Below are 25,517 nucleotides of genomic sequence, written 5' to 3' on the forward strand. Positions count from 1 at the left end.
GGTTGTGGGGGAAGAAAAATGAATCCCAGGAAGCTTAAGCTACAAGCCTTTGTGAGAAACATAAAAGTAACAATGAAGTTTCCACACTTGTAACAGAGACTTTATGATTTCAGAAGCTAAAAGCTTCTAGAGACTTCAGAAAGCCTCACTGAGTGTATTTCTTCCCTCATAGATCCCAACAGTTATGTGTGCATATAATGCATAAAGAAAACAAATGATTATGGTGCCTGGAAGCCCAGGGTTACTGCTAATCCCAGTGTTACCAGCAAACACATTCATAGCAAACACCGCTACAGGCTGGGGTAAAGGAAGCATCTCTCAGCAGTCCTGCTGATGCCAGTCAGATCTCCAAGTCAAATACAGAAGAGACAAACTTAACCAGGATTCTCCTACAATTCCTTACCTCATACATTATTATGACTTCTAAATGAACAAGGATCCTACTGGCGAAAACATCTCTGATTACCCAACCCTAAATTCATTATGAGACTAGATCCATCCTTTGTATTATGTGAGGCAGGAGCCAATAGTTTTATCAAAAGAGAGACAATTTGTAAAAATAAGATTGCTCACAGTATCACACTCATAGATAACATTCATGAGCCCTACATCCCTGAATAACCGAGAATATCAGTTTTCAAAGAAAACTAAAAGGAGAACAGATCAACCAGTACTGTTTAATGACTTCTGTATAATGTTACTAAGGTGTTAAAATATGTCAAAATTTTCAGAAGATTTTTCATAGACTTGAGCTAATTCGAGCACACAATTGTTACCCAAATGTGCACATATAAAAGGATTCGTCATAGAACCAAAATAGGAATGTAAATGCATAATTGACCATTAAGCCTAGAGTCTATAAGTAAGTTTGAGTGTAAGTAGTTCTAGTGAAATCAACATAAGTATTGCTACTCATAAAGCCAAGCGTGTACCTGTACTGTTGCAAGACCAAAGGGATGGTGAACGGTTAAGGTAACACATATGCAAATATATTACCATCTGCATTTCACAGCAAGAGCTCTTGAAGAGCTTGATTTTGCAAGATAATCTGTAGAAAATGAAGCAAATTAAAAATTGAGGTAACTTAGTACAAAGTTTTGGTTAACTGTTGGAGTACAGGAGCGCATCAGAACAAAAAGCAAATAATCATATAGCAACCACTTACCAGTATAGATTTTTATTTCTTTTCAAAATAATGGGGTTTGTTTAGATTTAAAATACTCCAATAATTACCTAAAACAAAAGTACACTTTGTTGGAACTTCTGATAAGTGCTGTTCTAGAGTTCTGAAAATGTGTGACAGAAAACAAGAAAATATAAAATTGGGTTAGCAAAATACAGTAACGGAGCTTTACACGAGGGACACATATTCTATTTTATTTTAACTAAGTCTGACAGGTAAACATGCTGTAACAGCTCTCCACTTAGAAATGTGTGCCTATAAACTTAATCTGCAACCTGAATCCCAGGAAAAATTCACTACTGATCAACTCAAGGATTAGTAGGTCCAAGGGAAAAAAACCCCGACAAACCATCTTGAGCTGTGTTTCTTCATTAAACAAATATTCCCTTTTTCCATAAAGTATTAATTTTTAATTTTAATAGATCACTATATGTCATAAAATCATTATACAACATTCTTTTACTATTCAAGATTCACCTAAGTTTGTAGCCATAATGTAAGTTATTTTTTATGCAAATATTTAACAGTTTAATAAAAAAAGTATTTATTTATTGCATCTAGTGAGGAAAAAAACCAACTTTGATGCTTCTTACAAAACAAACAAAAAAAAAAAAGAAATCACTGCCTGGCTAATTGCCAAACATTCCCGTCCTCTGGCTTGCTTTTTCAAGAATCATGAAAAAACCCTGGAGTTCATTGTGATCTAGACAACCAAAGATGATTAGTCTGTATAGGATCAGGACGTACAGTATCTGATTAAACTCACATACTTCTCAAATGAGCCATAAGGATAAAAAAAATGTGGTTTGTTATCATGTCCATTTCCAAAGGACAGCTCACAAGGTTTCCTCTTCACGTAAAAACTGGAACACAGCTGAGAAGTCTTTCAGGGCATAGCCTTTTGCACACATCATCCTGTAGATCTGATGTGCCTGGGATCCCAGAGGAACTGGTGTCATTGTGTTGGTGGCAGAAATCTGGGCCAAGCCAAGATCCTGTGGGAAGGGAGTAAAGTGAGGAAGACAGCAGACAGAAAGAATAGAGGGAAAGAAAAAAAGTCAGGGGAGAAACAGGGATGTAAATAGCCAGTACATATTACAGGTTATTTGGTTTCCATGGGGAAGAGAGCTCTACTGACAACAAAGGCAACACTCCAGCCTTAAAATTTCAGTCCTGGAAGAAGGGAGTTTTGTTTAGTTTTTAATTTTTAAAACAGTAACTAAATGTTACTCAACAGATAAAAACCAAACTGCAAGGCAGGTGATCTCCTTCAGGACAGGAAGGATTTTACGGGTCTAGATCACTACATAGCCTGGTAGCAAGACTCAGACTTGTTTTCCCCACTTTGTTATGTCATCTCCAAAAACTAAGTTTCCCTGGCTATTCACTTAAGCATTCCACATAGGTTCTAATGTCATAATTTTCTTGTTCGGGCAAGAGAACATCTTCCTTTCTAAAAAAAGGATAATAATCAAGCTGGAGGGATTTAAATAACAACAAACTTGAAGCCACTTAGCGTACATACATTTACTGTAATGTGACTAGTTAATACCAAATGAGATGCATAGGCCACTTCGTGAATATGAATGGTTTGCAGCCTAACCGGAAGGATGTATTAAAGAATTCCTTAGGGGACTGTGCTGGGTCTGCTACAACTTTAAGATTTCTTTAATGACTGAAGATAAAGGGATATAGAGAATAATTCTACTGCATTTTTAAATGCTAAATTTGGGGCAAAAGAAGAAGGGGAGTTTGCAAAGAGGATGAATTTTAAACCTTTCCTCCAGGAGTCCTTCATCAACTACATCTATAATCTGAAATAAATAGGATAGAACTCAAAGGTAAGTAGCAGGAACTATGACAAACCATAGTTAGCTAGAAACAGTCAGCTTCACACATGCTGTATAGAAATGACAAGCCAGGCTGGAGGATGCCTTGAAGTCTAACCTGAATCAGACATGAAAGCAAGCAAAGAAGGAAAAGCTAATAAGGGCTTAGATATATAAACAGATCTCTTGTCTAAGTACGAAAGAAATGCCTGCACATAGTGTCTTGCTAACAAAATCAGTCTGTGGCCCACATTTTAAGAAAGTTGCTAAAGAGCCTCTCAAGTGTTACTAGGAAGTGCCTGGATTTTCTGTCCATCCAGGACAATGGTGGTTTATAAAATTTGATGTGTTTTAATTATTTTTTTTTAATAACAAATCTTTGATACAGAAGAACTGAGTGACTGTAGTACTGCTGAATGCACCTTTGGCTTCTCAGAGATGACTTACAAGACAGGTCTTTACTTTCTGTGTGTCTGGATTTGAATTAGCACAAGGAAATTCAAGATCTTACTCTACTCTCTAAATGTCACTTTGATCTGTAAATCGGCTCTATAAAGGTCATTCTGATACAAATCAGAATTATAGTTACTCTTCCTATTACCCTCGAATGACTTCAAGATCTAGGAAAATGGGAAAAACATACGTATCAGATGTCACAGGGTCCAAAATATTCTTCATCTGCATCAGGGCAGATCATTCCTTCTTGTCTAGCAATTCTGTTGAAAGACTGATGACCTGACAAATCTAGGAACAGTTACTTTAACATCACTTACAATAAGATATTCCATGACATATTCCTAGCCTCTTCTAAGCCCTTTATGTGAAACCTATTACCATATTATCCATTTATTCAAAAAGCTTAAATCATGTCATGGAATAGAAGAATGGCAAAATAGCTAGCTTCAAACTAGTGAAGGTGCTTGTTTTTGGTAGGGATGATTGTGATATATTTCTTCCTTAAGGTACACTCACAGAAGCAATCCCTGAAAATTCTGAATAAATAGACTGCTAGCACAAATATAAATTTATAGATCACGTCTGTTCACTTTAATAATGAAACTCTGTCTCCAAGAAGGTTGAAACATCAGCTAAGGTATCAATAATGAAATTGACAAGTACTCCTAATCCCAAAGTGCAGGAAGGTTGGTTTGGTTTTTTAAATTCCATTCTGCAAATTAAGAGCTTTGAAGGAAAAAAACCCAACCAAACAAAATGTAAGTAAAGCTCATCTTTAGTTTTCAGGCTGTGAAGTGTTTTGCACCTTTTGTCTTGAGTTTGGAGATTCTTCGAGTGAAATAGTACAAAACAGCTCTGAAATAAATTTGCCTTTTGCTGACCTTTATAGAAAAGTAAAAATCAGATAATTGTTTATGGCTCCTCTCATACTCTCTGGAACTGACATCTTCCAGATGTCTCAGTACCGACTATTCTAATCACTTTTTCTCAGCTTGGAATAGGGAACCAAATTCTCTTTCAGAATCTGCTTCCAATGCTTACTTTGGAAATACCTGGTTCCTTACCTTTATTGACATAAATGAAACTGCCATTGGGAATACAGCTGAAAGGCTGTCCTGACATGACTCAAGAATAGTATGACATATTATCTACCTCTTCTCAGGATTCAAAGATGACATTTAATTAGCAACTGTGCTGTGAATGGATGATGGAACTTCTGGCCTTCAATGCCTTGGACACAAAGATGGAGAGGGGAAGTAAACTAGATTTTTTAAATGCAAAATCTTTGGAACAGGTTTCACATTAAGTTGACCAAATTCTATGTTTCAGTATGAGATTTCAAGACCAAAGAGCTTTTCTGAGGTGTCTGACAAACGTTTCTGTCCCAAACATTTAAAATAAGGATCCTCTGGCTTTGCTTGACACATCCATTGCTGACAAAATATTTTTAAGAGAACCTTTGACTTCTACCATATTTGATACGTGAGCAGTAACTTGAAGTTTAGTAACTGTGTTTAGTGACTGTTACTGAGTCACTCATATATTTTCATTGTGAAGTATTTTCTTCTCAACCTCAGGGTTGTGCTTACCTCTTTTTCCTTTGAATACAGCTTTTCTCTTATCTTAAGTGGCAAAAGCATGCTCTGTATTTCCCAGAAAAAAATTCTCCAACTCAATTCACAATCTACATGATATGTCACATACCAGGATGAAATGGACATAGCAGAAGTCTTTCCACAAATTAAGGAGCAGTGTCATAGCAGAGGTCACCACTGCATGAAGTAATGTCCTGAACATGATCAGCTGTCTCATTCAAGTAATCTTACATCCATATAGAGTAACATAGCATTGTTCAAGGGCACGTAGTGACAGGACAAGTGGGAATGCCTTTAAGCTGGTGGAGGGTAGATTTACATTAGATATTACGAAGAAATTCTTCACTATGAAGGTGGTGAGACACCGGCACAGGCTGCCCAGAGAAGCTGTAGCTGCCCCATCCGTTCAAGGACCAGGTTGGATGGAGCTTTGAGCAACCTGTTCTAGTGGAAGGTGTCCCTGCCCATGTCAGGAGGGTTGGAACTAGATGATCTTTAAGGTCACTTCCAACCCAAATCGTTCTATGATTCTATGTATGAACACAAATGCTTCCCTCAGGACAGTATCCCCATGATACTAATATTCAGTGTGAAAAGATTTACTGAACTTACATGCTTAGATGAGAGCTCTCTTCCAGGGTTGATTTCATAATTTACCTTAAGCAATCACTGCACTGAACACAAAGTAGTTCAACAGTCAGAGTTCTATAGCTCCTTCCTCCAGCTGTGTGTCCTCATCAGTGGGATGCAGGCCCTGACCTCCTTGCCTACTTTCCTTTGGCCTATAAGAGCTTTGCTTTCCTGACCACAGAGTGACTCAGAAGAGAGCTTTTCCTAGAACAGCCAAGAGCATGGCAGTAAGTGCATTATCCTGGGGTAGGATAACTGTAGGTTACAACTTCCTCATACTGAGAAGGACTTATTTCCTGCTTACTTCCTCATACTGAGAACGACCAGATTTCCCACTTTGTGGACAAGTAATTTAGATTACTAGGCTATTATTCATAAGAAGAAGCACTGCTTCTGTCACCAACAAAGACAATTCAGTAGAGCTCACAGCATGGTGCAGATACCTGCAGAAAAATCAGGGTGTGCATTGAAACCTGGCTTCTTTCTGCATTACAAATGGCCTTAGGCAGAAAGACAAACACATAAGCAGTTGCCTTAGCAAGGAAAAGGGGTGCGAGTCCAGTAGCACAGTTTAAGGTATATAGAAGAGATTAAGCCCCAAATCTTAGTGTTTATGCCACTATTCACACCTACTTAGGCCACCTGGATTTCCCTGAACTGTTCTCTTGAGCTCAGGCTCCTAAACTGTAGCGCAGTCATGGAAAAGGTACATAAATGGCTTGCTGAATGCTTGCTATACACGCGTCCATCAGGACTCCTGGTTTAAGGCAGAACTCAAAAAGACAGTGCATATAATCTCACTGACTGGCTCAGCAGTAATAGTGGACAGAAAGGGTCTAGAGGGTAAGGAAAAGCCCCCTACATTAATTCAGAGCCACCGTAAGAGGTTGTCTTCCCCTCTGTTCATGCATGCATATTTCCCTGTAATTATAAATTTTCAGTGAGAAGAACATTCGCTAGAAGCCCAGAGAGAAGCAACTGTTCATACTTTACATGCAACTGTTACGTACCTTAGCCATGAGTGTTGTTCCAAAGCCACCTTGATAATTATTAGCAGATGGTACTCCTTCCATCACTCCAGGAACAGGGTTGTATGTGTCGCTTGACCAGCAACGACCTGAGCTCATATTTAGGATTTTGGCCAGTAGCTTTGGGTCAAGGCCTAATCTATCAAAGGTCAAGGGAGAGAAGTGTTAACGTCAAAATGCACAAGACATGGGTGACTTGTTTTATATCTTAGGACCCTACAATCATTTCTCTCCCTTTATTATAAGTCATGAAAAATGACAGAGTATTGATATTGGGGGTAGGGATGCTGCATCTTAAATTGAAGAGCATCAATTTACCATTTAAGCAGTAGGTTTTCAGACCTTTTTTGCTTTTGTACTAAGCATATCCCCTTCACCTAGCAATTCTGAAAGTGCAAGCAAAATAAAGGTCCTCAGTGAACATTAGCTCCCTTGTTATTTCAATTACTAAAAGGCATTTTCTGTTCTGCTACTTATTAGGTCACCTAGCTGTTCCTCCTATCAAAACTAGATTCTCTAAAGCTGAACAAAGGAAAAAAAGCCCAAGAAAGTGTGGCAGCATGAAAGTACCTGTGTGATGTGTTTATAAGTGAACACTAGTGCATTTTTGATGTAAGATAATGCAAAAGATCCTGCTTTAATGTGAACAGGAATGCTACACTTCTTAAAAAATATTACTGCTGTATACATCTGTATATTCTTTGATTTGCTATTATTAAATCATTACATACTCATGCAAATCTGGCCCTGTGACATACGTTATCTATTCGCAAACATGCATTATAGTTCTGGGTCAACTGTTGATAAGGTTACTGATCCCGATAAAACAAAGCTTGTCCAAGTAGAAACATCATTTGTTCTATCACGGAGCTGATCGCGTAAACTGCTGCTCAGTGTATATCCTGAAAGTTCTTCAGTATTATAGGAAATTAACCCTGTTATGAATTCATACTTATGCTAATATGAAGTTGCAAGTGTAGTTTTACACCAACTGCATTTATACCAATGACAAGCAGCAGTAGTTTACCTGGCCCTGTACAAACATTCAGTTACACTCCTGACAAAACAGAAAGCAAGGGAATTATCTCCAGTAACACACCAAGATGAGGAAACGACATTTTAAAAGGGATCTGTCACAACCTTCTATAAAGATTTTTTATATAAGTCAACACTTTTTACATTAGCTCTAAAACCTCAGACTTTTTGCAGATCTCCTTAGCCATGGCAATCCTAGCACCGTTTCCAGGTGCTGTAGCACCCAAGGCTTTAATTTGTAGATGAGAAAAGCTCATTATCAATGGAACAGTTGCTAAAATTGATGTATATTTATTCCAATAGGTATTTCAGATTCGAAAAAAACACTTATGACAGTGGGCCCTGCAGCATGGCTCCTGTTCCTGTGACAGCACATGTCTCCTACAATTCTGCCCTTCTAATACAAAGCATTAGGATCATTCTGTACCACAAAGGTAGCTTTTTAGCATTACTGCTGTGCACTTTTATTTGTGAATTGCTGCAGCAGCCCCTGGTATTCAATTGGAAGTCCCCTGCTGGCCTGAATGGGATCAAGCTTTATTCTCCTCCTCACTTTCTTCCAACCATCTGACTCAACTGAATGCTTTCAATGGCCATTTATTTACCAAAAACCATCCCCAAACCCCAAATATTCCAGCACCAGTATATTTTCACAGTATTTGAATTGTACTTTCATCTTACACAGTGCAACAAAATCTTCATCAAGAGCCAGTCTGAATAACAGCTTTAACTGTCATCCAAAGAACCCACACTGGGAGCAGGAAATACCTGAGCTTTCAAATACACAAGAGGTTGCTTTTTTTGGCCAAAACAAATCTCTTGGCTTGTTAGTTTCCTTATCATTGTTACAGCCAGGTCAGTGTTTTTAACAATGTAGTGCCTGCCTGTGCCCTATCTAACTGCATGCAGAGGCCCATAATTACAGCTGAGAGTATGATGCAAGACAGAGAGCTTTTTATTTCAAAATGCATATAACCTTCCCAAAGAATGCTCTTCTCACAGTGTGAAAATATACTTTAAAAGATATGTGTGTATTATACAGATATGTGAAATATTGTCTGCACTACATCTGGCATATTTTTGCTCTTGAAAAAGAAAAAGGAATATGGTGTCAGTTTAAAATCCCTGCCTCTTCAAAATTCATTGCTGTTAAACACCACACAGACTCTCTTCAGGAGACCTGAACGTATTTTTTTTCCTCCTTTGCAGCAAGTGTATCATTAATAACAGCAAGTTAGAAGTGCTTTGCATTTCATCTTTCTGAGGATTCATCCACTGGTGCATATATAACTGACTGTTAAAATTAGACACATATTAAAATCAGTTACTGAAGAAGTCCTCTGTCTTCCACTGTGCCCAAAGCTTGTAATGGTCTGAAACCAGCTAGAATATACAGTAATTGTCATTCAGGGAGAGTCTATCCTAGAAAGACATGCTTCAGTGGAGAAGACTGAGTTTCCATTTGAAATCAACAAATTAATCCAAGACAGGTATCTGAAAGGGCAAGTTTAATAGGAAGCAGCTACTGGGCTCTCAACCATGATAAAATGTTATTGCTGTTTCCCTGTAAATTGGCTGGGAACATACGATACTCTCTGCATAAGAGCTCCATTTCTGTTCAAGAGATATACTGCTCAAGCTATCAAAATGATGACAGTCTGCCAGTCCCCATAACAACTTGCCATTGGACATGGCAAGAGCTTGTGCATGCGCGTGTGAATTTACAATTACCAAAATGTTCTTCTCCCTTATAAGCAGAAAAGAAACCCATGTATAATTGTACTTATAATACAGCAAAAACAATTGCTTCCTTAAATCAGCGCTTCTTCAGTAACACTCCTAATGAACCGAACAGCAGAAACTCAGCAACAAATACACGCACACCCCCAAAAAAGGTTAAAATAGGATCCCTTCAGGCCACTTCTCAAAACTCAAGTTTTGCTGAGCTTTGATAAAACCATGTACTGTAATTTTCATACACTCCTCCAATATTTCAGTCTGAAACAGACAGAAAAATTAAATGGCATCTCAAAAAAGAGATACATTGTTGTCTCATTTTAAGGTGTAACAACTGAAGTAGCTGAACTGTTGAGAGTTTCCTGTCTCAAGGTGCTTTGGACAAATACCATATGAAATCGCAAATACTCAAGCAGTCCCTTAGGACCCTTCTACCACAGCTAAAAATGACTTTGCCATTGGCAATTTAAACAAGGTAAGTGCTTTCAAGTGTCATTACTAACTTTCACAAGACTTAGCTATAGCTCCATGCTGAAGACAGCAGAGCTGCAGTGCTCTCTTTTTTCAAGGCAATCTTTCTAAAATTTGCAGTGGGGATGTGCCCAGGGCTAATCATCCCTCAGCCTGCAGCATATGCTCCTCTCTGTGCTGTTGACTCCTATTTCTGCTCATGTCTTCCGCTACAATCCAGGGGTGCTCACAGAAACGAGATCTAGAGACTGAACCACATTTACACTAAGCATCAGAGGACAAAGTTCTTTTACCATTGTTTCACTTTATATATCTTAAAAAGGAAGCAGGCACAAATCCATACACAATAAAATTGCTTAGGAAAGAGCTGTATTTGCAGCTTCCTGAATAAATCTGGGTGCCTCTGCAGGCCCTCCTCACAGAGAAGCCTTTCTGTACCGTTGGAAGCACAAAAGTGATTTTGCAGCGAGGTTATTGCCATAGAGACCTTATTCCTCTCCTGGTCCCTTATATTCCAACCGTATTAAACAATCTTGCCCTGCCTTGTGTTGCCATATAAGCCCTTCCCTGTGCCTGTGCAGGCAGCTTCTGAAGGGATGGCAAACTGCTTGGCAGGCAGCAACTTCCACCTGACCTAAACACAAACCAGGTATTAACAATATTTAATTTCTGATCTTTATTTTGCTAGTATTTCATATTACATCACTGGAACTCAGGGCTCAGTAAAAGAAGGTTACTGACACTGAGATGATCAGCAAAAAGAAAAATAGTCTCTGGCTGTGGACAGTATCACCTAATGTTTTTATTTCTTATTTGTGAAGCTTACATGTACTCTGTGCGCTGGTTTGACATGGTCAGTAAGGCATTTAGCAATATCCACATTATCTGTAAAACTGTATAGCAAAATCTACTCAAGATTCTTCTACAGACAAGTTGCACTTTCATGCTAGAACAAAAAGAAAATACAAATGACAATGTGAATTTATTTCCAGAACGCCTGCCACACGTTCTAACTTTCAGTAGCAATATTGGTAAATTCAGTAGCAAAATTGGTAAAGCATCAGGAAATTAATGGAAAAAACCCAAACTATAACAAAACAAGAATTTCAATGGTCAGAACTCAGGATAGATTTTTATTTTTTAAAGTTAGTTTGAAATTTAAACAAAATCACCTCCAATGAAACCACACATCTTCATTTGTTAATGAAGATGATTTGTACATAAAGGTGATGTTAAAGTAGAAAAACAACTGAAATATAAATTCAGAAGCTACACAGCAATATTGACTATTTTTCTGGGAGTTCACTGTGGAATTTTTGCTCATTAATGTCTGTTTTCCTTCCTCCCCACCACATTCTATTTACTACTCATGTTGAAGTTTGGAAAAACCCTGTAACTTAAAGTATGAAATAAATAAACCAATTGCAGATGTAACTTGAAAATCTGAAATGAATAAACCAGTAACTCTCTGCTTCAAAATATGAAAATTTAGACTACACGGTTTATGAAAACATTAGAGAAAAGGTGGCTTATTAATAGAATTAATACCACCCTGTTTTGAGGACATTGTGATAGTATCAGCTCAGAGTATATATTGGTTTCTGGAAGCTGCTGTAATACGACTTTCTAGTTACATCCAGTTCAGTCAGCAATTTTTTGAATAATTAATTATCTAAAGTCCCTAAACCTCAAGATTTAAATGATGCTGCAGATATACACAGTGCATGGAATGACAATATTTTATACTCTATATAAAGTTGAGAGCATGTCTAAGCTCCATAATTCCTATTATGAATTTTTTAGAATTCCAGTGTCCTTTATTAGGTCAGAGTCAGAGTTTCTTCACCAGATATGCATCAATCTAATAAATCAGGTTCAGCTTCCTACTCTCTCCAGATGAGGCAGCCACACTATCCTTCTAGTTTTAGACTTGGAAAAAAAAAAAATCTAATAAATGTATTAATACAGCAAAACTTAGAATTGCAACTGTGAACTTGTACATAAGAAATTTGTACACACCAGAAGCGGAAAGCTCTTATTTTACTTATAAGCAGAAGCCATCTTCTCCAGGGTTTAAATCACAGCACATTAAAATCAATGCAAGGGCTCTAAATTACTTCATAAGACTTTAAATTACTGCCTCTGTCTTAAATCTCATGCAGCTTTCAGACTAAACAAGACTCTGCTCTTTGTATAATTTGGGTTTCAATTAGGAGGTTTCTTCTACAATAAGTACAGTTCCTCCTTGATTACCATGATTGTAGGGTAGGAAGGCTTACATATTGTCACCTTCACATTGGGTTTCTGTTTAGAAATGTTAAATACAAATTCAGTCAAAATTTAAACTGGAAAAGGACAAAATGAAAAACAAAAATTCTAAACACCTCAAGCTACAGTGCCTGCAGACATCAACTCATTCTGCACAGGGCTTACATGCCCATAATATGTGTCTTCCAAACCTCTTGATTTTGTCTAGTAATTCCTACAAATGTAGATAAAAATATAACGAAAAATCAGTTGCATATGCTGTATTAAGTGAACAATGACTTAAACCAGAACCTGATGAAAGCTTTACACTACATTGGACTACAACACTTGTAAACAATGCTACTGTTTTTATTATAGCTTGATGCAGACATGCTTCAGTATCTTACAGACTCTCAATTTTAAAATGTAAATGGTACAGGATATTGATAAACCAATTAGCACTGATGCAAAGCAAATTCCTCTTTTATCTCAATTACAACATGACAACTTAATAGGTCAAGATAGTCTAACATCTGAGACAAGGGCAATTCAATAAAACAACTGCATCTTGATATGGTAATTAAGAGGAAATGTGAATCCATTACATTGCCTTGTGTATGTGTGCATATGTAGGCCTTCTTTTTTATTTATTTAAGCACTTGATGCCCTCTTGCTGGTTTTTATAGTGTACCAAATCCACATGAACACATGGTATAAAGCCCAGTTGGTAAGTATCTATATCTGTAATTTTAGCAGGCCAACTTTAAGGACGCAACTGTGCAGATAAATAATTCATGAAGAGCCCTTAAAATATACACAATTGCAGGATAATCTCTTTAAACATAAAACTTGCCTGTTTATAAATTTGCAAATTATTTAGATCTGGCTAAGAGAATTTATGAAAGGTTCAAATATTGTGATACTGAACTGGTACTTGCATGCACTCTATTGGAAAACAAAACAAAATCTCAAAGACCACAGCAAAATAAATAGGTTACAATTGGAAAGGAAAAATAATTTTGCTCCAATATGCTGCCACTTAAAGTCAAACGTATTACCTCCTAGAAAAGAAATGGTACTTTTAGCATTGACAAGAATGTAGTGGAGCATACTCCAGCCTTTTGACAAAGTAGCAGTTTTGGCAATTAGGACAAACTGCAGTGATAAAGTCAAACAGAAAGGTAGATATTCTTTTTTATGCTTTGAAACTTAATTTGATATACACTGTACTAGAAATTTTACTGTACAATATATTTTGGAACAATTTAGCAAAGTAAACAAGCCATATGGGAGTGTAATACTCTGAATACACTGTACATTACCTTTGAATAGTCACCTTTATATTACCTCTACATGTTTATAATGCAAGATAAACATTATTGTACATTGCACTACAGCAAAACAAATGAACTTGTAACTTCAGATGCAGAATGCAACAACCTATAAAGCCAATACAAGAGAATATTCCTGTTCTGCAGAGCCATACTTTATGTAAAATAATCCCTTTAGCATGTTTTATAAGAGAACTTCTGGCAAAAGTTTATCTATGCCATCTAACCATCATTCTCCCAGCAAAAGTCAACCATAAACCACAAAAACTGTTAACACAGTGAAAATATTTCAATCCGATAGGATAAATCAAACAAACCTGATTCCAAGATTCATCGCTTCAGCAGTTCCGATCATACTGATGGCCAAAAGCATGTTGTTGCAGATCTTTGCAGCCTGAAAGTAAGTTAAACCATCAATTAGTTTCTGTATTTTCATAGACCTAACATGTAAGAATCTTCTTTAACTAGGTCCAGGGCAGTATGATTAAATCTGTTTTGACAGCTCTCTTCTAAAAGCAGCAGCAGTAAGCACAGATCTACGACAATATAAAGTCAATGAAAGCTGCCCTACGGCTCCTTTTTTTCCTCAGTACAATAGATCAGTTAGTATAAATGGCACATATGGGCCTCTCTGTCCTTCAGAACATTCAGTAAACTTAAATTCAGAAGAAACAAAATTAAACCTGTGTCCTCTAAGAAGTATCATCAAGCCAATGTGGAGAAGTACCACATCAGATGTTTTGGTGCTAAGCTATATAACATGGTGGAGAAGAGTGCCATGAGGTTATTTTATAAACACATGGTTGAAGACAAGTAAACAAGCAAACAAGTATAAAGACACATTAACAAGCTTTTAGTTCTGGAATAAAAGAGTAGGCATCAGTAAAGAAAAACAAAGTGACAAAAGATTGAGGTAACTAGCAATGCCTCAGGAAGCATTACCTGTCCGGTTCCAACCGCTCCACAGTAGACCACGTTAGAACCCATGCATGTCAGCAACTCTTTGGCAGCATCAAACTCTTGTTCCACTCCACCAACCATGAAAGTAAGGTTTCCAGCTCGGGCAGCTCCAACACCTGAATCAAGACAACATTGGATTTAATATCACTATTTAAAAAAAAAACCAACTTACATAGTTTATCTTACTAGTAAGGGTCTGATGATGTAAAAGTTATGTGCTCAATACTTCACTTATTCTGAACTTCTCAAAGTCTATGTAAAAGTAAGCCTATAGTCCCAGTACTTAACAGGATCAGATATCTTAATTCTCAAACATTTGGTGAAGATAAAGCCACCTTATCTTTCAGGCATACTGGCAGATAATTCACAAGACTTGCAGAAAACTGACAAAGTTCCTCTTTGTAGCTCCACATGAAGAAACAATCAACCCTTCCTGCACCTTCGCACCCCACAAAATTCACTGTATCTGAACTACTAAATAAAAATTTTGTTTCGTCACACAACTCTTCACATATGACTATTGACAAACTATAGCACAAAGTTAAATGCTTCCTGATTTTCACATAATTGAACATCTAAAGGACGCAGGCATATAAAACCAAGCCCTCTGAACCTCTGCAGTCTGCTATGTTTCTAATCTGAAGCAAAATTCTACTTAATCTCAGAAATTTTGTGTTACGTTTCCTAAACTTAACACATATAGACAGACAGAAAGAACTCTGTAAAAAACAATGTAAACATGATTCTCACACACACACACAAACACACTATTCCCAGTTTTGTTCTTATATAGTTCCTGTAAGTCTGCCCTATCTTTACCACAGGTCAGCAAGCACACACCACTGCTCTTTGATTACAGAATCATAGAATGATTTGGGTTGGAAAGGACCATTTTAGGGTTCTGGAACTAGATTACCTCCCACTAGACCAGGCTGCTTATGGCTCTGTTCAGCCTGGCCTTGAACACTGCCAGGGATGGAGTATTCACAACTTCCTTGGGCAACCTGTTTCAGTGCCTCACCACCCTCATAGTAAAGAACTTCTTCCTTATATCCAACCGAAATATCCTGTTTAACATTGAACCCATTACACTTTGTCCTGTCATTACAGTCTCTGATGAAGAGTTCCTCTTCAGCATCCCTATAGGCCCCCTTCAGGTACTGGAAGGCTGCTATGAGGTCTCCACGCAGCCTTCTCTTCTCCAGGCTGAACAGCCCCAACTTTCTCAGCCTATCTTCATACGGGAGGTGCTCCAGTCCCCTGATCATCCTCATGGCCCCCTCTGCACTTGTTCCAGCAGTTCCATGTCCTTTTTATGTTGAGGACACCAGAACTGCACACAATACTCCAGGTGAGGTCTCACAAGAGCAGAGTAGAGGAACAGGATCACCTCCTTCGACCGGCTGGTCATGCTCCTTTTGATGCAGCCCAGGATACGGTTGGCTTTCTGGGCTGTGAGTGCACACTGAAGCCAGCTCATGTTTAGTTTCTCATCAACCAACACCCCCAAGTCCTTTTCCACAGGGCTGCTCTCAATCACTTCACTGGCCAAACTGTGCCTGGCATTGCTCCAACCCAGATGTAGGACCTTGAACTTATTATACAGTTCCTAACGACAAAACCACCATTTTTTTTTTATGTGATATTTAGAATCTCCATGAAATATACCATTTCTTAAAAGAAGCCTAATTCTAATATGCATTACTGATACAACCTTAATCTTATCCACAACATTTAACGGATAGAACTGCTAGCTGCTAGGAAAATTGGGCCCAAACTGATGAACACACCAGCTTCCTCATTTTTTTTTTTACTTTGTCAAGAAATATAGCTACTGTACGTTTTCTGTGCTATGCATCAGACTTTGGCCTGTTAGGATATACACCTGCAAGATGATGACCTGCTTTCAAATTAAATGTGCTCAACTAGGTATGGTGTTCTTACAAACAGAATGTCCAAGTGAAAATTTGTTCTTACTCCACGTGGTGGACCATTTTGTCTCTACAGCAAGTCAGGCTGCTCTGCAGCTGTGGTTCATAATTCTTTGTCATGAACTAGCTACCACAATAAGCATTAAGAAATGTTTCAACTGAAATAGTTTCCAAAGTGCAACTGGAACTGCCTTCGCTGAGCTAGATGTTGTGCACTCTTAAAGTTGAAGAGATTTGTAAAACAAATGAACAAAAAATACAGTTGAACTTCCCAACAGAAAGTTGCTCTGTTAGAGTAACTTACACAGGGCATTTCTGTTTTCCTTGTTTCCCATTAATAAATGAAATCATGCAGTATAAAACATCAGAAAGATAAAATAATAAGTCCATAACTAAGCCACCATGGCAACCAAGTTTGTGCGCAAAAGATTTTGTTAAAGTGTGCAATCATAGCATGCTAATCAGAGCTTATCTCAACTTTAAGCATTAGGTAAGTGCTATACCACAGCAAAAGAATGAAGTGGTTGGCATTGGACTTCCCTTCTGACATCAAGGACAGTTACACTGCAGCTCCTCACAGTGAAGAATTTTAAGAATTTTTCTTCGCTTTCCCATTAAAATTTCACTTGATGCATTGTCTTTGTGCAACTGCTCTATGTCTACAAATGCCCTGTTGTGCATCTGTTATGCATTAATTTCCCTGATCCTGCTTTCCAACATGTACCATCTTTTGAAGTCACTGAATAATTTCAGACAAATTTGACAGATCACGGTCTCAAAAATAAGAAAAGCCTACAATTATGAGAAAATAAGCAGCAGAGTAGAGGAAACAGGCTTCCACTGAGGAAGTAGCTGCTCAACGTATATTACAACTGAGAACCACAGAATTGCAGCACTGCTGGGATTGGAAGGGACCTCCTAAGATCACCATCTGTTTAATTTTTGCCCGTTGCCTCCTGTCCTGTCACTGGGCACTATGGAGAATAGTCCAGCTCCCTCTTCTTCATTGTCTCTCACCAGGTTTTTATAGACATTGATAAAATCCCCCCAGAACCTTCTCTTTGTGGTATACAGTCTCAGCTTTCTCACTCTCTCCTCTAATGAAAGATGCTCAGTCCCTTCATCATCTCCATGGCTCTTAGCCAGACATACTCCAGTAAATCTGTATCTTTCTTGCACTGGTGAGTCCAGAACTGGAACATCCAGAAGAACTTGGTCAGACCCATAACTTTACAAAATATCAGTCTATGAGGCACTGCAATATCTAGAGTAATAAAGCTTTTCCTGCTCAGGTTGAGAGACACCTTATTTGTAGCCAATCCTTAATCTTACTTAACAACTCCTCCCCAGGCAACTCACAGGACTGGGCTAAGAGCAAACCCTAACACGAATAGGTCATTGTCATCTTGTTGGCGACTAGTTTACTATGTCCATGACCGCAAAGATTGCTACATTAATAAACACAATGATTTTCATTCCATTCCTCTGGCTATTTTTATTCAAACCACATAACGGCCTTTACCACTAATCCTGTGATCTGACCTGCAGCAAATTAAGTAGACAATTTAAGTCAAAGCTTACAAACAAAATCCAGTACTATCCATCATAGGTCAATAGCCTTGTATCTAGATTACAGACTGCTAAATAGCTTCAGAGAGTCATTTATTAGAGCAAAATTAATGCTGACAATAGTTTTCAGCTGGTTAATCTTCTGACAGCTGCACTCTCTCACTTGTTCAAACGCTTACATTTCAAGAAGAAAAAATAAATTAGTCAAGTAGAAAAAAAAAAGAGCAATTTGTTGTATAATGTAGAAGGCTTGTAAAATTCTCCTTAAAAAACCCCGAAAACCTGTTTAAATTAATTTAAAATTTAAATTGAAATTAAATTTAAAACCTGGTAATTTTTTTCATCCAGAATCCTTGTCAACTATCAGCTATTTTATCAGAATTAAACAAGCAACACAGCAAATTTGTAACACTGGCAATTAAAAAAACCTCAACCCAACAACTGGCAGGGAGTCTAGGAGTGCAGAAACTAACTTCAGCTAAAAATAGAAATAAAAAATCATGAGATGGGAACGCACAGCTTTATTTCACAATCACAGATTCCATACCAACAACACAAGCCAGTAAAGTATTATCAGCTTCTAACACTAAAGACAGAAATGGAGAAATCAGAGCAGCTAATGTAACTTAAAAAAGCTAACGATTATTTTCCATATTTTGATTTTTTTAAGGACATCTTACCACCTAAGACAGTGCTTTATGTACCACTGCTGATAAGGGTTAGAAGTCCTTCAGAATCTATTTGCTCTTTCTAAGATACTAAAAGCCTCTTCTCACTGTTGGATAGTTTTCTGAGGAACTGTATTTGTGATTAGCATGTGTAAGATTCCCTCCCATTGCAAAGCAAGACTGGTGGAGCCCATGGCTGCAGTCCTACACGTGGCCTCTCTAGGATGACTCCCTCACATCTTTGTGCAGAATCCTTTAAGGAGGTCACACCAACAGATCCCATAGAGTAGCTCAGTTGGTCATACATCAAGTCAAAAGGTTGTAACACCACCAGAATTTTTCCCAGAGATACAAACTGTCAGGAACAGGTCTGCAGATAAATATTACAAGAGATCTAGCTAGTGAGGTGGCATGCAAAAAGTTAATCCGTGAAAAAGCAAGGTGAGAAGTTACAGACTAGCACTGCACTATGGCATACATACTTAGAGATGGGTTTCCCACTCCGGTATAGAAAGTTTTGGACTAAGATCTGAAAAATTAGTTTATCAGAAGAGGTTCATAAACAACTGCTCTTCAAAGCATCCTGTTGCATCTGGCCGAGTTACCTGTGGGGCAAGGAACAGTTCAGTCCACATACTTCTCACTTTGCTTGCCAATGGATTGCTCAGTGAATCTGGTGCAGAGCAGTTACTGAGTTCAGAATATTAGATGAAAATGCGAATGGAAGCTTAGGTGCCCACATATGACAACAGCAACTGGTTGCAGCTATCTTGGGACAGGTTAGAGGTGACTTAACAAGCTTTAGCCTTCAGGGCAGGCAGTTCAGTAGACAACTTACCCTTCAATACTCACTTTTCTGTGCTTATTAACCACAGTTTTTAACACGTTGGAAAAAGTCTTGTAATTTGCCACTTGTGTTTCCAGATTAAAAGTCTTACCTCCATAGCTACATCATTAAAGTATCTTGTTCTCAGTTTGATTATTAAGAATACAATTTGCTAGAGAAAAGATGCCAATGTAAAGATGTTACACAAAAATATCTGTTTTTGGTTTCAGTTTTATTACATTTCCATGAGAAGAGCAGAGTACAAATGAGTTAAAAAGAAGTGGCATTATAAGGCTACTCATTACAGCACCATCACAGTACTAATACTGAAAACAGTTACGCTGCTGAAAACACAGAGCACCCAAGTGTACCCTTGTGCCAAAATATTGAAACCACTGTTGCTTTGCACCTGCAGATAAAAAAAACTGCTGCAGACAAAGTTGAGAAGTAAGACTGAGACAATGTGAACACAGCTGCTTCAGAGACTCCAAAGGACAGGCTGGAGATCAGGGCTATGACTTCAAGAAGCTTAGGGAAAAAAAGCATCTATTCTGTAATTTTTCTATTCAACATGTACTCTACCGAGCCATTTTAACAACTTGTTTTGTGACCTAAACTGGATAAAAAGTAAACAAGAAAAACGGTGCTAGAGTTTGAATCCTCTCTCCTGTTTTACATGTCAAGCCTAAGAGTTGTAATAGGCTTTGTCTATTATGCAAGTGCAAGGGAACACTGGTCCTTTATTTCAATATTTTTGCAAAAATGCAGTTTAAGCGACTGTAGTTGCCTCAAACAAGCAAGTTCTTGTCATGTTTGTTCTCTTTCAGATAGGCTGAACTTGAGAGCCTGCATCTGTGTAGCTTGTGTGTGTGTTTTTAAGGACTGAGAAGTTCTTATTAAGTACCTGCCAACTCACATGAAATACTTTGTCTTTTGCAACTCACAAAAAGTTAAACCCAGATACACAAGGAAAGATTAATTGAAAAGGTTACTATTGTTTTGCTACGTATATAAATCCAAAACCAACTAAAAGACATGTATAGGCAAAATCAGCTACAAACCACTCCTGGAAATAAAAGCAGATCATACTATACATTTAGAACAACCACGAGGATACTAGTTATTTAATAAAATATTAATAAGGCATCAATTTTTTTCTATTTGCTTCATAGACAACATCTGCCATCCTCAATCTATTTCCAAGATACTAGTAAACAGAACAGTCTCAGAAAAAACCTCCCACAACACACCACTCAGTGGGCTTTTGTAAAAATCAGCATCAAAGCTAGACCTATGAAGCTATTCTGCTGCTCTATAACTAAAACACAGTAAATCACTTAATTTGCTCAAAAGAACTTAAATGTTTTAACCAGTCTGCCATCAGTGGAGATAAAGAAGAGGGCCTATGGGACCCGGCTGCAATGTGAGCCGTCTTTAAAATGCAATTGTTCTAATCATTTTCTACAGATGCAGCCTCACAAGGGGCTGCTGTCACAGGGACCATTTACGACTTGTTATGGTGTCTCTATTGTTTACCAGCGACATTCGCTAAAAAGGCGACAGCTGGGATGGAAAGCTGCTCCTCAACGAACAATATAATCCCGTGAAAGTAATCAACAAATTTAAGGGTGTTAATTAACTTTACACTTTATCATGTTCAATTAGTTGTCCTTTCTCGAAAAGATTGCCGTGCACAATCGGTTTAGAGCGTGCCATGTTTGATTTGTAAGTGATCACTGTTTCTGTTTCAAAGTCCATGTCAGATGTTCTCTTGGGTTTTGGTGACACAGATGAATGGCTCCGCACATGTTAGGGGGTGATCTGGTTTAACATAAACCAGCATAACATAACCCCTTGTTAACGTATCGCTGGCCTTTCCAGAGCAAGCACAGAAACGCCCGTGGATGTACACATACATGCACAAAACCCCTGTGGCGGCACCACAGACAACGAGTCAAAGTTTCGGTTTTGCTGAAATGCAAAGACACAAATAAATGGGCAATTTTTCATCATTATAGCTCAAAGCAAGACTTGTCTTTTAGGGGCACGCTTGGGATCATTTCTTCCCAGCAAGATTCCTAGTTCTGCTGCATTATGCACTATGCACACGCGCCTTTGTACATTTTACATAATGCACGCTGCCTTCTTTAATGGCAGCTGAGCAAATGCTGGGTAGATGTGCAAGTTCTTGTGTATATCAAATTCTGTGGTGGCTTTTAAATGCCTGTACTGTATTTATAATGGCAGGGATTCTAGAAGAAAGTTGAATTAACCTATTACTAAAATTTGCCATTTTCACTTTAAAGCACTGTCCCTGCTTGCTAATGGGACAAGGTAAACCTCCTGATGAAGTGACAACATACTTGGAAGTGCACCTTAATGAAAGTCATTGCTGTTTCTCTCTTCTGATAAATAGAGCTTTGCATCACCGTACCTCATAAACTAGTGATATTTCAACAAAAATGGAAATGGAGGTTCAGGTCAGCGCTTTGAAGATTTATTCAACAAGGATTCAATATTACTCCAGACAAAAGCGCACCTAAGGAAGTAGAAGGATCGCTTTTACAGCTTAATCCAATTATATAATTTGTTAGATTATGGCTATAACAAAGAAAAAAGCCTAGTGGATTTTTATTCTGCTGCAGCGGGCAAATTAAATACACATTATCATCATTATTTAGGCAGTTACATTGTACATAAAAACAGACTGCAAAAAAACCCCTCCCACAAAACAAAACTAAATAAAAATGCAAAGAAAGCCCAATGGAAAAGTTGTTAACTCTGAAAGCTAATAATGGACTAAGTTAAATATTTAAGAGGAAATTATAGACCATATCAGAAATAGCTGAAACCACAAAACAAAGCACTAGAAAACATTAGTTTTCTGCTACGAAGGAGATCTGCAGGGAGAAGGGAAGCGGTCGATAGATCCTTAAATTGGACGCAATAGCTGTTCTTCTATCCCAAGTTGGCAGCTGCTACATTTGCAGACCTGGTTCATTATTTACCCATAATGACCATCAAGCTCCAGTCAAAGTCAGATCACAACAACTGTCAGCAGCTCTTTTAATTAGCCTTGTTTGAATTCAGATAAATATCACAATGACCCAGCTTCTGCTGAAAAAGCAACAGAAGACTGCAAGGATAAGCTGCTCTGACTTCCTAACAAACAGTATTGTGAAAAAGTCCAGAGAAGAAAAGTTTATTTCTTTTCAGTTGAGGAAAGGATGGTGATGTGCACATGATTATTCACTCGCATGATATTCATATCACAACTTACAATTCCTATTTATGGGCAAATTTGTGCATCTCAAATGCCAACTCAAAGCGGTACTCCACAATCAAAAAGGTGAACTTTAAGGGATGGTTTACAGGTACTAATTAAATCTCTAACCTCCATGAAATTGTACGTTTTGAAAAACTGAATCAGAATTAAGGAATGCACATATTAACAGGATTATCCTCTCTCCTAATTTATCTCCTTCTGTTTGTTTATCCTCAGGGAACATAATCTTCTGTTGCATCAAGCCACTCTCATTCTCCCTGTGTCAGCAGCAGAATAATAATTCCCTCCCCCTCGTCCACTCCCCCCTCCCACACACAGAGGCAAGAATGAAGACAAGCGGATCAGACTGTGTGCATCAGCATTAATGCTCTATGCAGCTATTTTCCTAGCACTAGCAGAGACTGAAAGAAAGATGCAGGAGAAGTGCGCAATATGCTACCTGTTCTGGGCAGCCCAGCATGAGAGGGAGTAATTAAACAGATTTTGCCTCCTACAATAAGAAGAAGGTAGAACGTGCAGCCAGAAACTGCTGTAATAACGTTTCTTTAGCACTTCCCTTGCTGTCATGTTGGGTCCCTATTTTGCTAGGTGCTGTCCGAAGACAAAAGACAGCACCAAACTCCCCAGTCCCACATGCCAATCTGAGAAGTGGTGCTGTAAATGCAAGGATCCTCAGGGGCCTCAAGGAGAACATACTTTGGGATTTACATGAACCATGAGGATACACGTATATAAACAATAGGCACATACATGTGCTATAGTAGCAGAGGATATCCCTTTTGGGAGGAGAAAAAATGATGTAAACATCATCAGGAACTTAAGGTTGAAAGCACTGTAGAAGGAAAGATAAAGAACTGATTAAACAAAATTGGCAAAATATTAATGAGCAGCTTTATGCTTTTAAAGGAAGTCCTGAGTGGAACTGCATGGGGATTAGTACCTGAACTTGGCTACGGACACCAGAATAAAAATTTTCAATCTGATTTAGATGTATTCTAGAAGGATGCCAAAATATAGAAAAGATTATGCCCTTCTCAATAAATCATTCAAAAACTGAGTAGAAGCTGTTATTAAGGCAGTTTAATATGAGCGGAATGGACCAGAAAAATTTTACAAGATGGTATTAAGTAGCAACTGATGCCTCCAAAAGGATTAGCCAAAGAAAATAAGTTGCAAAAGACAAATACACAGAGAAGATACTTTAACTTTTTCAACAGTGTACAAGCTGAAAGGCCTGGTGAGACTGGTCTGTCTGCAGCAGGTTTTTTAAAAACATTACATTTATTTCTAGTCACTGTAATGTCAAAGAGAAATATCAAAGCACCTTAAAAGTTAGCAAGTAAACGGGTTAACAGTACTGCAATAAGAAAGCAAATGAAGTATGATTGATTAAATTACTTGCTTATTTTTAGTACCCAAAACACTCTATCAAAACCATCTAAAAATAGTAGTTCATGCCAGACATCTTTCCTATTCTCCCCTTTAATCCATACTCCACCAGAAAGCCCTAGACCACAGAAAGCCCTTAGGTGTTTTTGCTGGAGTACCAGATTTAGCTACTCCTTTACCCATTTCTAATAGTTAGATATATGGTTAAAATCTGACTTGGGGCTGCAGACTTATACAGAAATATTAAAATATAACAACAACTGCAAGTATCTAGACTTGTGGACAGCAAAACTAACTGCACAGAGCTTAGCACAGCTCAAAACAAGTATTTCATTTTTCATCTGAATCTTAGCAAGAAGGTTGGACAGCCAGTGTAGAACAAGAGCAGTACATTCCATGTATCCAAGACACCAAAGTTTCAAAGCAGCCTTCAAGACAGCCCAAATGTAAAGCACATGGCACTAAGCTATCTGGTTAACCACTGCTAGATTCTGAGTAAGCACAGTATCAAATACAAAAGAAGTATCAAATACAAGAGAAACAAAAAAAATAACCCACGTCTTCTTGCCCAGCACTACTGTTCGTATTTCTAGTATTTTAGGGGAATTCCAAAAATAAAACATGAACATGCACATAGCTTCTTAACTGTGTAGGCCAGCGTTAACCCTTTGCACAACTGAAATTCGACAGACAGGCTCTAGCACAATTCCACTTGCCCAGATGAGGTCTTCGAGTCCTAGAAATAAAACTTACTCTCAATCACATAGTACAAAAACAAGAATAACTTTTGCCTGCATTAGAAAGCTGACAGAGCTGCACATTTAACACCCACAGAGATCATAACAATCCACTTTCTTCAGACGTTGCTCCTCTGTGCAGAAATCAGCCATCAGAAAATAAGACTGCTATGCGACTATAGGAGCTAAAACTCAAAAGGTTGAACATTTATTATGTCCCCTTAGAAAAAGAGAAGGCAAAATCGCACAAGAGCTATTCTAACTGCTCTAACTAGAATCCACAGACAATACCAAAACAAACAACAACATCAAACCCCAAAAGCTTAATTTTTGTGTGGGATAGCAAAAGCCACAAATACCATCAACAGTCTGCCTTGCCATCACAGCTTTTCATCTCATCTATTTTGACTGAGCAACATACACACAAATTCAGGACCAATAAAACCAGACGTGGCCAACCTTGCTGAACTCTGTATATTACAAAAAGCAGTTAGGCATACACCACCCTGTTTGCAGATTCTGCTAGTTGGACTTGAACGTCTCTGTCGGGAGCAGATGAAATACTCCTGCATTCTACCTTAACTCCACAGCAAAAAGCAAGTTTGTTTA

General features: G+C 38.0%; 1 protein-coding gene across 1 annotated transcript in view; it reads right to left on the bottom strand.

Moving 5' to 3' along the window:
* Nucleotides 1-1,161: 1,161 nt before the first annotated feature.
* The window catches only part of HIBADH (3-hydroxyisobutyrate dehydrogenase), an 84,482-nt gene continuing 60,126 nt past the window's right edge, over nucleotides 1,162-25,517 (bottom strand). The window contains exons 5-8 of the mRNA XM_065665945.1: nucleotides 14,485-14,618; nucleotides 13,860-13,936; nucleotides 6,704-6,860; nucleotides 1,162-2,178 (exon numbers count right to left, since the gene is read on the bottom strand). Of these exons, the coding sequence (XP_065522017.1) occupies nucleotides 2,020-2,178; nucleotides 6,704-6,860; nucleotides 13,860-13,936; nucleotides 14,485-14,618 (527 nt within the window). The 3' untranslated portion in view covers nucleotides 1,162-2,019. The remainder of the gene's footprint in view (nucleotides 2,179-6,703; nucleotides 6,861-13,859; nucleotides 13,937-14,484; nucleotides 14,619-25,517) is intronic.

This window comes from Lathamus discolor, chromosome 2 (genome assembly GCF_037157495.1).
Source record: "Lathamus discolor isolate bLatDis1 chromosome 2, bLatDis1.hap1, whole genome shotgun sequence".
Classification (NCBI taxonomy): Eukaryota; Metazoa; Chordata; class Aves; order Psittaciformes; family Psittacidae; genus Lathamus; species Lathamus discolor.